Genomic DNA, 12,218 nt, shown 5'->3' on the forward strand with positions numbered 1-12,218 from the left:
GTGTACCCATTTTGAATACATAAATATATACACACTTATATGTGTTATCATATGATTGGATGATTTTGAATTAAAGATAAAACAATATCTAATTATATGATAATACATATAAATGTGTACGTGTTTATGTATCTTATATAAACACACATAATATTGCTTATTACAAAATAACATTTGGTATAACTTTTTATAACTGTAATCGTGTTTGTCTAAGCTATATAACTTGTGGTGAATTATTTGTTTGTATATTTTCTAAAATATTATCATATTAAAGTTTTCATTTGTTTGTCTAAGCTATATGTCTGGGAAGACGATCATCTTCTTAGATGAAGATGACTTGTCTTCTTAGAGAAAAATGAGTCATCTTGTCTTCGTTTGAGAAAACAATTTCTCTTTCTAAACAATGTCTTCCAGTGTTGAATGGATTGAGATGAAGTTGAGGTAGGTCGTCAAAGGAAGGAAAACTGTTGAGAGGGAGAGATGACCGGCAATAGCATCGAAGATTGTGAACAGATTTTAAAACTAAATCCTAGGGGGGTTATGTGATTTTTTTAAACTTGATTTAAGAGAGAAAAGTTAATTTTTTAAATTTAAGGGAAGGGAAATGAAATCATATTTAAGTTTATTTTTAATATTAAATATAAAATAACAATTTTACCTTTAAAATTAAAAAATTTAAATGGTCATAAAGGATAAATGAGATTTTTAAAATTAATTGAAAAAACTTTGAGCATCCAGCATAGTTTGGGTGGGAAATAGTGTTTGCCCTATTAATTTCTTCAATCTTCTATTGTCGCATTGTAAACGGTAGTACGTTGGCGGTATGATTTGCATAGATTCTGTACCTTAATAAAATAAGGGAAAATGATATTTTTCATTTAAATTTTAATGAAAATTCAAAATATATTTAGTAACAATTAAAAAATGGGAAAAGGACTATGTCCCACCCATTGTTTAACCGTATCTCAAACGTATATTTACGCCAGATGAAAAACCCAAACACCCACCCATCTTTCAACCACTGTTAAATTTTTCATTAAATAGAAGAGTAAAACCGTTATTTTACTGTTTATATTTCAGTTATATAATTTTATTACTTTTTGTCCTCCAATTTTAAAAATTAATTTCCCCCATCCCTGAAATTTGAAAAGTGACTTTCACCCCCCCAAATCCCTAATTTTTTTTTCACTTTCCCTCCGGCCACCGGTGACGACATGGCTGAAGGGAGAGTGGCTGCATTTCAGGGGGGAAAAGTGAATTTTTTTAAAACTTAATTCAGGAGACAAATGTTAGTTTTTCAAATTAAAGGGGAAAAAATGAGATAAAATTTTAATTATTTAATATTATTTGATGAAATGACTAATTTGCCTCTTAATCTAACTAAAAAAATGTGGGTGGATGCAAATAGATTAAATTTTGGGTGGGTGTTTGAGTTTATTCACGGCATGGGATACGAGATAAACTAATGGGTAGGAAATAGTCCTTTGCCCTTAAAAAATCTAAACTCTTACTTATGATTTAATTTTTATTATTTTACTATTTATATTAAAAAGATATAAAATTTATCATTTTTTCTTTTAGTTTTAGAAATTAACAATTTCATCTTCATCTAATATTTTTAAATTGTAAAAAGTAATATTTTCATCCACGAACCCAAGGTTTTTCACATTTTTTAAACTGCGTCATCCCCCAAGACTTTCACAACAGTAATTTCATCTTGACTTTTTAACTTTAGCTTTCGATATCCCTTCCAACATTCTCTTTGACCTCCTCCTTCTCCTGAGCCGATAATAGACAATGTGATAAAGAGATGTCTTTTTGTTTTATGGTAGTGCGATGAAGAGACTCTCTTCGTCGCACAGTGCAACAAAGAAATTTTCGTCTCACAGTGCAATAAAGAGATTTTCGTCTCTTCATCGCATCACCTTTACAATTAGTTCAAGAGAAATAGAAGGTCGGAGAGGACATTGAAAGGGATGTCAGAAGCTGAAGTTGAAGAATGAGGATGAAACTATTGTTTTTGAAAGTTCTGGGGGGTGATTGCAATTTGAAAAATATGAAAATCCTAGGTTCGAGGGTGAAAATTTTATTTTTTATAATTTAAAAACTTTAGACAAAAGTGAAATTATTAGTTTATAAAACTTGGAGGTAAAAAAGTAACAAATTTTATATCTTTTAAATATAAACAATAAAATAACAATTTTACTTTTATTTTTAATAAAAAAAATTTTAACAAAAGTTAGATTATTGATAAAGGTATGAGTTTTTTAACTATTACATATACAATTTTGAATATCAAATAAAACTTGAGTGGGCAACAGCATTTTTCCCATACAAAAATAAATGATTGCCTTTTGTCCCGAATAAAAATAGCGTTGACATTGCTCTTGTTAGTCAACCGAGGTAATGTAAGCACAACGATTAATTTCACGTTGTCAATTCTACGGAAAGCGAGTTGAAATAACGTGGAGTTTAAGGGTAAACTAAAATAGATTTGGGCGGCTACTGGCGTCGACGTTAAGGAATGAAAGTCAAAGGCTCCTTGGTTAATGACGCATGAAGATAATCAAATTAAATCTTGTTGCAGTTGGCCGATTACCATCAAACACGCAAAAAACTATTTTTGTTTGACTTTACAACAATCTTCCAAGTGACTTCAAGGATAGTTTAGATTATAAAAGAAAAAGTTTTATATATTAAAAAATTTAAATTTAAATTTATTTTGATGATTAAATTTTTGATATATCTAATTTAATAATTATAAAATTAATTATTATATTTAAACTTTATCTTATTTAATATAATTAGTTTAATTATACAAGTGATGATCCAAATAAGATTATTTGATAAAGAAAAAAAATCTTCCATGGTGATTGTGTTTGTTGAAAAATCCATCTAAGGATCTTTTACTTGTAAAATTATTATTGTTGCCTTGAAATATCTTCAAAAGATCCTCAACCCTAGCTTTCACAAAGTCGACTAAGCAAGGGCCAAAGGTCTTTGTTTACTTGTTACACGATTTAAACTAATGGCCAAAGGACTTAGTCCCACCCAAGGTATAGTGAATTCCCATTTCCACCCATCAACTTTCAAAAACCCAAAAACCCACCCATGATTTGGAAAACTAACACTTACCCTCCAAAATTAAGATAATATTAAAGGCAAAATCATCATTTAACAATAATATTTAACATTTATATTATTTTACCCCCTTAATTTGAAAAACTAACAATTTCACCTAAAATTAAGTTTTGAAAAGTGACATTTTACCCCCTACCTACGGTTTCCAATTTTGCCGGTGAATTTTCGACCAATGGTGGTCGATCTTTCTCCTTCCCGATGTCGTCTCTCCCTCCGATGTTCAATATTAGATAGACAACGTTTGGATTCGATGAAATCCAGACGAAGAGTTAAAACTCTTCGTTTGGATCTTCGTCGTCTAGACAAAGTCAGCTTTGTCTGGATCTTCATTGTCCAAACGAAGCCAAATTAGTTTGGACGATGAAGATCCAGACGAAGAGTTTCAACTCTTTGTTTGAATTTCGTCTTGATTTCATCGAATCCAGACGTCGTCGATCCAATATTGAACATCGGAGGGAGAGAGATTTGCCACGTTGGCCGAAAATTCACCGACAAAATTGGAAACCTTAGGTAGGGGGTAAAATGTCACTTTTCAAAACTTAATTTGGGCGAAATTGTTAGTTTTTCAAATTAAATGGGTAAAATGATATAAATGTTAAATATTATTGTTAAATGATGATTTTGCCCTTAATCTTATCTTAATTTTGGAGGGTAAGTGTTAGTTTTCCAAATCATGGGTGGGTGTTTGGGTTTTTGAAAGTTGAGGGGTGGGAATTTGGGAATTCACTATACCTTGGGTGGGAATAAGTCTTTTGGCCAAATATAATTATCAATCTCTTATTATATATGATATATATTTTATAATATAATATAAGTAAAAATAATACATATTTTAAAATTTATTGAATTAATATAAAACGATAAATATATAATATGATACGATATATATTTTATAATATAATATATATTATTGATACAAATCGATACTATTTTTAAAAAAAATAAAAATATAGTAGGTTGTATATGATAAATTTAAAATTTTTAAGAATGTTTATGATATTTTTTAAAATGATAATGTGTCAATTATAATTTTTTATTATATTATTTTTTGAAAAAACATATCCTACAATATAATGCACAATATATGATACAAAAAATTTGATTTTTAATACACAATATAATGCATGATTCGATTACCATAACTCGAAGTTCAAACATTCAATCAACAAAGTATATTGGGTTGAATTAAACTCAGGTGTAAATCGGATTTACATATATAAATTATTGAAAATGTTATTCGGGTTCGAATTTGAGCATAAGTAATTCATAGAATTTACTATATTATTATTTAATTTAAATTAAAAATTCAAATGTATTTCATCACCTTGAACATGTTAATCAACTCTTTAAAAAGTAGTTCATATGATTGGTAAATTACTAATTTTCACCATGATTTCATAATGCTGTGTAGATGTTGTTGTTCATGGATTATTATTTTTTATATTATTGTAACCATTTTTATATAGAAATTCAAAATTTTAAGAGAGAATGCTAACTAAAAAAGAAGTATATTTAAGTATTTTACTTCTTTTAATGTACATTTTCTCATTAAATTTGGTTTTGGAAGGTATAACTTTTATTTGAATCTCTTAATTGAAAACATTAAACTAATGAAGCATTAGAATTTTCAGGAAAAAGATCTGAACTTAAACTTCTAAACTATCAACTATTTGTCGATACATCTTTGAATCCTCTCTAAAATAATAATAACACTTTACTTGTGTGATCCACTTCAAATCTAAGAAATTTATTTAACTTTACAAGTTCATCTGAGAACGTAGTAATAAGCTTTTGTTAATTTGACAAATTTCTTGTTTGGCATTTGCTATGACGATAAGATCATCCATGTATACTAAGATTATTGCCAACTTGTGTCTTTGGAAAACCCACATATTCTAACATTCTTTTTGTTGCTCCATATACTTTTATCGATCAAACTCTCTATTTAGAAGAAGAAAAAAAACATTTTTCTTATCCATTTTTCACAAATTTCATGACTTGCTGTTAAATGCTAATAAGACAGACAGTTGCAATCTTAGCAACTAGACTAAATGGATTGTCAGAATCTAGTCCATATTGTTGTAAAAAAAACCTCGAGCCATTATACCTCTAGGGTGATCCATTTGGGTGTGTTTTATCTTATATGTCAAAAGACTTGTTTCTATCTAAGGTATAGTGAAATTTCAAAGTTCTGCGCTTTAATTTTTAAAAACTTAAATACTCATTCATAAGCCAATTTTTGTTAAAATTTTCAATTATGATTAAAGGTAAAATCGTTATTTTAATAATATTATTAAAAATATATATATAATTCATTATTTTTCCTCTCTTGGTTTTAAAAACTAATAATTTATCTCTGCCTAAAGTTTTCTAGTTTTAAAAAATTATATTTTCCCCTCAAACCTAAGGTTTTTTCCAATAGCTCTTCGAGGACCATCTTCGACCATTGACGATTTCGCTTTAAACCCTAAGTCATCACTATCCCTCCCTAAAGCATATTGTCGTCTCAATTCGATTGGATTGAACGAATCCAAACGATTCATCTGGATGACACATTGGTTGTTCAGGCAAAACGTTGTCCAAAACGCTTCATTTGGATGGCGTGATGAAGATGCCATCCGTATGAATCTAGATTATGATATACTTTAGGGAGGGACGGTGACAGTTTAAGGTTTAAAAAGGAGTCACCGATGGCCAAGGTGGTTGTTGGAGAGCCATTGAAAATAAAAACCTAGGTTTAGGGAAAAAAATGTAACTTTTCAAAACTAGAAAACTTTATGTAAGAGCAAAGTTACTAGTTTTTAAAACTCAGGGTGAAAAATGAAATAAAATATATATATTTGCAATATTATTGTTAAAATAATGAATTTACATTTAACTCTAACCGAAAATTTTAACAAAAATTGGCTGATAGATAAATGTTTAGATTTTTGAATATTTGATAATGAGACTTTAAAATTTTATTATACTTTATATAGGAACAAGTCTTTCGGCCTATCTTATAAGCCCATTTGCATGGTATGGGTGACACGTCTTTTGGTGTTGAAATTATATCCCAAGTTTGGCCCAAAGTGAAGTCTCATATACAAGCAAAGAGGCACAAAGATTGTTTTGCCTTTTATGAGTAATTGGCCAAATTTAAGCCAATATACAACCTATACGATGCCTGCAGTTACAAACATGAAGATGTTTCCTATAGGGAAGATTTTTGGATTCAACTGCTTCAAACAACTGGCCGCCTTTGATTTTTTTTTTTTGTTTTAAATGACAAAATGAAGAAAGAAATATTGCAATTTTGCGACATTGTCATTGTGCAATTAAAGGAGAATTGGGTAGTCGATCATGTTGGCCCAAAAGGAGAATTGGGTAGCTAAGATCAGTTTGATCCAAATATGTACCCCAACTGCGATTTTGAGGTTTCGTGAATGCCGTGTTAATTAATACCATTTTGATGAATAAGAGGTATCCTTAAAAGAATCAATAAAACTTTCTACGGCCAGTTTTGGATATTTAATTTAATATTTAAATTATTTATTATTATATAATTAAATAATATTAAATTAAAAATAAAATTATATTTAAAAATTTTTCAACAAAAATTAAGTCGATGACGGAAATAAAAAAGTATAAAAATTTTAACATAAACTATCTCATTCAAATCCTTTTATTTGCAATGATTACATATTCTCTCCAAACGATAGAAAACTTTTCTCTTCGTATTCTCTTTCCTCTACTTGTTTTTTCATGCTTTCTCGGCATCCAAAAGAGGATAAAAATTTTGATTGTGGAAAAAAGGTAGATATATCTTATAATACGATATAATATAAGTTACTGTATAAATTAAATAAAATAATATAAATATATATGAGAGACCTTAAATTTTTAATGATATTTGTAATATTTTTTAAAATGATAAAATGTTAATTAAAATTTTTAATTATTATTTTATTTTTTAAAAACGATATTATACTATTATATACGTAATAAAAAAATTAGACTTCTGTCATGTATTACGGTATACTGTGTAATAGAAGTAAGCTCCATCAAAGTGAAACAGGATAATTCGTACTGGTTATCGTAACGATGGCTCTGGGGCTTCATGCCAAATATTATTCTCTGTACCCTCTTCCCCCTCAATCCGAAACCCACTTCTCAGACACTTGGAAAGCCATTAGAATTGCATCTTCAAAAACCATTATAGCTCAAGCCGAAACTATGCGGACAAGGAAGAAGCTCAAACCAAGCTTCTTCCAGCAAATTCGCCATAAATGGTCATCCAAAATAAGTTCTCCAAGAAAGAAGTTTCCATGGCAAGAAGAAGAAGCAAAAAAATTAGTTATAGAGGAAGAGGAAGAAAAAGAAGAAATGAAAACCCCGCAGTCTTTTCGGGTTGCAGAAATTGATGTGGAGTCACCTGTGAATGACCCGGTGAGCTTTGCTTTGCCAAATCGTTTTGTTTCAGCTCCTTGGGAACATGGAAATTCTACACAAATGCGGTTCGATTCTCAACCTCAAATCTCACGAATTAGTCCTCTAAAAGAAGAAAATGTTGATGAGTCGCTGGTAAATGATGTTGTTAAAGAAGCCAATGAAATGGATAATGAAGTTAATTGTGAAGAAGAAATTAAAATTGATGGTAGAATAGAGGAAAAACATGTTGAATTACAAAGAGACAAGCCAATAACAGTTGTTGGGGGCCTAAAGGATGTGGATTCTGTGAATGAAGAGCTAAAGGAGAGTGGAGATTTTGGTGGTTCAAATAGGGCACCATGGAAGGAAGATAAGAGGAGGAGGAACAACACGGAGTTGGCAGAGAAAATGATCCCTGAGCACGAATTGCAGAGACTTAGAAATATTTCTTTGAGAATGCTGGAAAGGATCAAAGTCAAGAGCGCTGGGATTACGCAGGCATTGGTGGATAGTATTCATGAGAAGTGGAAGATTGATGAGGTTGTGAAACTAAAGTTTGAAGAGCCTCATTCACTTAACATGAAGAGGACTCATGAGATTTTGGAGGTCAGCATTGGCAATTGACATTTTAATGATTTTGTTTTGTCTGTTAGGTGTTTGTCAAATTGATTGAACTTAATGTTTATTTGAATTGTGTTTTATGATTGAGCAGAGTAGAACTGGGGGTTTGGTTATATGGAGATCAGGCAGCTCAGTAGTTTTGTTCAGGGGAATGGCCTACAAACTTCCTTGTGTACAATCATTTACCAAACAAAACCAGAGGCATCGCTTGGAGGACGTTACAAGTAATTTCATGCATAATGTGGGAGAGAACGATTCAGCTGGGTCTAAGGGATCTTTTATGCATTCAGCAAAGTATTTCCATAATCTATCTAACGATGAACTTATAGACTTAACTGAATTCAACTATTTGTTAGATGAGCTGGGTCCACGGTTTATAGATTGGCCTGGCCGTGAGCCATTGCCTGTAGATGTAGACTTGCTTCCTCCGGTGGTTCCTGGATACAAACCACCATTCAGACTTCTCCCATATGGCATAAGGCAATCCTTAAGAGAAAACGAGATGACAATGTTTCGCAGGCTTGCAAGAAAAACGCCTCCACATTTTGCCCTTGGTATGCCAAATCTATTGTATATGATTGTAATGTTCACCAAATTGTGCATTCTTAAGGGCCTTGCATTTATTTGATTTTCCTAGGAAGGAACAGAGGACTACAAGGCCTAGCTCAGGCAATGGTGAAGCTATGGAAAACGAATGCTATTGCAAAGATAGCAATAAAACGCGGTGTTCTCAATACAAGTAATGAGAGGATGGCAGAGGAACTCAAGGTAATTCAACATTATTGCCTTTTGAATGTGGAGCATTTAAAATAAATTTTAATTTTAACCATGCTCAACAAGAAAAATGTAAATGTGTTAAGTGTCATAGAGTAGAGTTGCTTTAATTGTGTTCATTGTCTGCTTCATCCCGGTTACCATACTTTAAGAGACTTGATTGCATTTTCTTCTTTTGCGGCTTTCCTGGTTCAACTGCCTATAATTTTTAGTGCTATGTTTTTGGCCCTATTTTCTGTATGCTCTCTAAAGTTGTGCATGCTATGCACGCAGAAATTGACTGGGGGAACATTACTTTCCAGAAACAAGGATTACATTGTCTTTTATAGGGGTAATGATTTCCTGCCACCTATTGTTACGGAGGCATTCAAAGAGAGGTTGAAACTAACAAATATTCAACAAGATGAGGAAGAACAAGCTCGGCAGACTGCCTTAGGCTTGATTGAGTCAAAGGCCAAAGCTCCTAGTGTCCCATTGGTTGCTGGCACCCTTGCTGAAACCTTGGCAGCAAGCTCTCGTTGGGGAAGCCAACCTAGTAGTGAAGATGTGGAGGAAATGCTGCGAGATTCAGCTCTAACTAGACATTCTGCATTAGTCAAATATCTTCAGAAGAAACTAGTGCTTGTAAGTAGCAAATGGACTCGGTTGTTTTCTACTAGAAATATTCTGATGCTCAGAGTCTTACTTCAGCACTTTTTGAATCATGTTGTATTTATAACTCTTGATGGTCATAGGCAAAATGGAAATTGAGAAGGGCTGAGATGGCTTTAGCAAAAGTACAGGAGAATCTTGACCCGGCAGAGCTCCCCTCTGATTTGGAAACCATAAGCAATGAAGAGAGGTTTTTATTCCGTAAAATGGGTCTGAGTATGAAACCCTACCTACTTCTAGGTAAGAACTGCCACCCTGATTTTACTTCATTTTGCAAAGGGGAAATGTAAAAGATATGTGTGACTTTTCTGTTCCAGGTAGGCGAGGTGTTTATGATGGTACTATAGAGAACATGCACTTGCACTGGAAGTTCCGTGAGTTAGTGAAGATAATTGTCAAAGGAAAACGTTTTGCACAAGTCAAGCAGATTGCAATTTCTTTAGAGGCTGAGAGTGGTGGAGTACTGGTATCTTTGGATAAAACCACCAAAGGATATGCAATTGTTGTTTATCGTGGGAAAAACTATACATTTCCTCTTAAACTGAGACCCCAGAACTTGTTGACAAAAAGGCAAGCATTAGCTCGGTCGATTGAACTTCAGAGGCGTGAGGTAGTATTAAAAATCTCTCTATTTGTCTATTTGTTTTGATATTTCTTCTCAAATTGAAATGCGTTGTTCATTTTATCATCTGATTTGTTTCCTCCTATTTCCACAGGCATTAAAAAATCATATCTTGGACATAGAAGAGAGACTTGAGTTGGTGAAGTCTGAACTAGTATGACATCTTTGCTTCTGCTTTTCATATGATTTTTGTGGTGATATTCTAAAGGGATAATTTTGGACTAATGGCATGTTTAAATTTTTGTTTATTCTTGTTTCTTCAGGAAGACATGAAAGCTAGTGAGAACATTGATGTCTGGAAAAGATTGTACTCAAGATTAGATGATGCTTACTATTCCAACAATGATTCTGATGAGGTAGATCATTTAAGATTTTTGTGGAGTAAAACCGCAACTGTGTTGGTTAGAACTGATGAAAAATATCTCACACCTTATTTGAACTTAAGTATTGACTAAGCTATTAATTGACACTAAGCTAGGAATTGCCAATATAACTTGCAATTCTCTCTTTCATACTTAGCTATTTCCTATTAATTTGGATTCTAGTTCCGGTTGAAGCTTTGTTTGTGTTTTGAAGATTGCTTAAGTTTCCTTTTTTTTTTTCAAATGATTTTTAAGCTATTTCTATGTGCATAGATATATGGAATAGGTTGCGTATTCTGTTTTATACTGGGATGTCTTCCAGTCAAGCCTTGGATCTTAAGATTGAATATTCTGAGCCTAGTGAGACTGCAACTAATATTATTTTTCAAATCAGGATGAAGGCGAAGAGACATCATCAGACATATGAGCTCAAGGCAATGAGATTAGCTATAAACTGAAATGAGTTCTTGTAACAAACATCAGTTTATCGATTCTTGCACCTGCTTGAAGCTTAGGGATCAAGCACAGAAGATATTTTCAAGAAAGGTTCAAGCAACCCAGAAATGGATGAGATGAAAGCAAAGAAATAGGTTCTTCAGTAACATGATTGATTATCCTGGGTCATTGATGTAGATAGTCAGGTACAATTCCTTCACTTGTATGTGGCATTCATAAATCCATGACCCATGTTGCAATATCCTGAACTAGGCAATAACCAGCTTTTGTTTTTCAAAACAGTATTGTATATTTTTTGACAATACAGATGGTAAAGATGTCACTCCTTCAGTGAAATGTTCTCATCAGAATTTGCAATCTTACATCGAGAATTGGAAGTTTCTCCATTCATAAGCAATATATTATAATAATTTATAATAAAGGCATCTGTGTTTTCTTTTAAAAAAAAAACACACTTTAGATGTCTTTATAACCCAAAACTATACTTAGAAAAGTTTTCCGTAGATATTTCAGGTTTTTTATCTGAGAAATGTGTTATTGTTCAATTTACAAACATTTCAATATATACATTTTATGATATCCATGCAGTTAAAAAAATGATGTGAAGCATTTAGGAAGAATTCCATTATGTATGGTGTCATCTGATGTTTAGATTACAGAGATCATGGATTTCTTTGTAGATTAGGCTGTGAATCTTCATTAATCGCCGAATGCCCTGGAATTATACTGTTGAGCTTTGAGAAAAGAAGTTCCCAGTGGTAGGGTTGCTCAAGTTCTGTTGTCAAAGCTTCGAAGGATTTGATTAAAACTCTTAACTTGTCTAGATTATTTAAGACTTCATAAAAGTAATTCCAGAAGAAGTTTGTTAATTGTTACACATAGGAAGCTCCTCAGATCTGTTATCTTTTTTGGTTTAGATGAATTGCTCTTATTTGAATGAATTTATCAGCACACAAAATGCTTATCTTGCTTGGCTCTTAGGAATTGAGGCCAAGACCTATTATAATTCTCTCACGCCTATATGCTCCAAAAGATACCATATGTGTCTTGGCATGATGAGGATCTTGATGTCCTCTGGTTATCATTTGTTAATAACTCTACCATTTGAGTCTTCACTGATATTAAAAGTTACTACAGATTTACCAATTTTCAGGGAAGCAATTCATGGCAAAAATATTTTA

At 32.0% G+C, this 12,218-nt stretch overlaps 1 protein-coding gene across 3 annotated transcripts; it reads left to right on the forward strand.

The window, feature by feature from the left end:
- Positions 1–7,158: 7,158 nt before the first annotated feature.
- LOC123200558 (CRM-domain containing factor CFM3A, chloroplastic/mitochondrial) lies at positions 7,159–12,018 on the forward strand. 3 transcript variants are annotated; one of them, XR_006498606.1, is made up of 10 exons: positions 7,159–8,157; positions 8,264–8,726; positions 8,810–8,940; positions 9,220–9,570; positions 9,681–9,837; positions 9,915–10,207; positions 10,314–10,373; positions 10,483–10,575; positions 10,976–11,222; positions 11,626–12,018. XR_006498606.1 is itself a non-coding variant. In XM_044615781.1 (9 exons), exons 1-9 carry the CDS (start codon positions 7,225–7,227, stop codon positions 11,006–11,008), a joined length of 2,514 nt encoding a protein of 837 aa, XP_044471716.1. In that variant the 5' UTR covers positions 7,159–7,224; the 3' UTR covers positions 11,009–11,387. The 3 variants fall into 3 exon arrangements, 1 of the variants encoding a protein (XP_044471716.1); XR_006498605.1 differs by having other exon boundaries at positions 11,718–12,018; XM_044615781.1 differs by lacking the exon at positions 11,626–12,018 and having other exon boundaries at positions 10,976–11,387.
- Positions 12,019–12,218: the final 200 nt, after the last annotated feature.

This window comes from Mangifera indica, chromosome 17 (genome assembly GCF_011075055.1).
Source record: "Mangifera indica cultivar Alphonso chromosome 17, CATAS_Mindica_2.1, whole genome shotgun sequence".
Taxonomy (NCBI): Eukaryota; Viridiplantae; Streptophyta; class Magnoliopsida; order Sapindales; family Anacardiaceae; genus Mangifera; species Mangifera indica.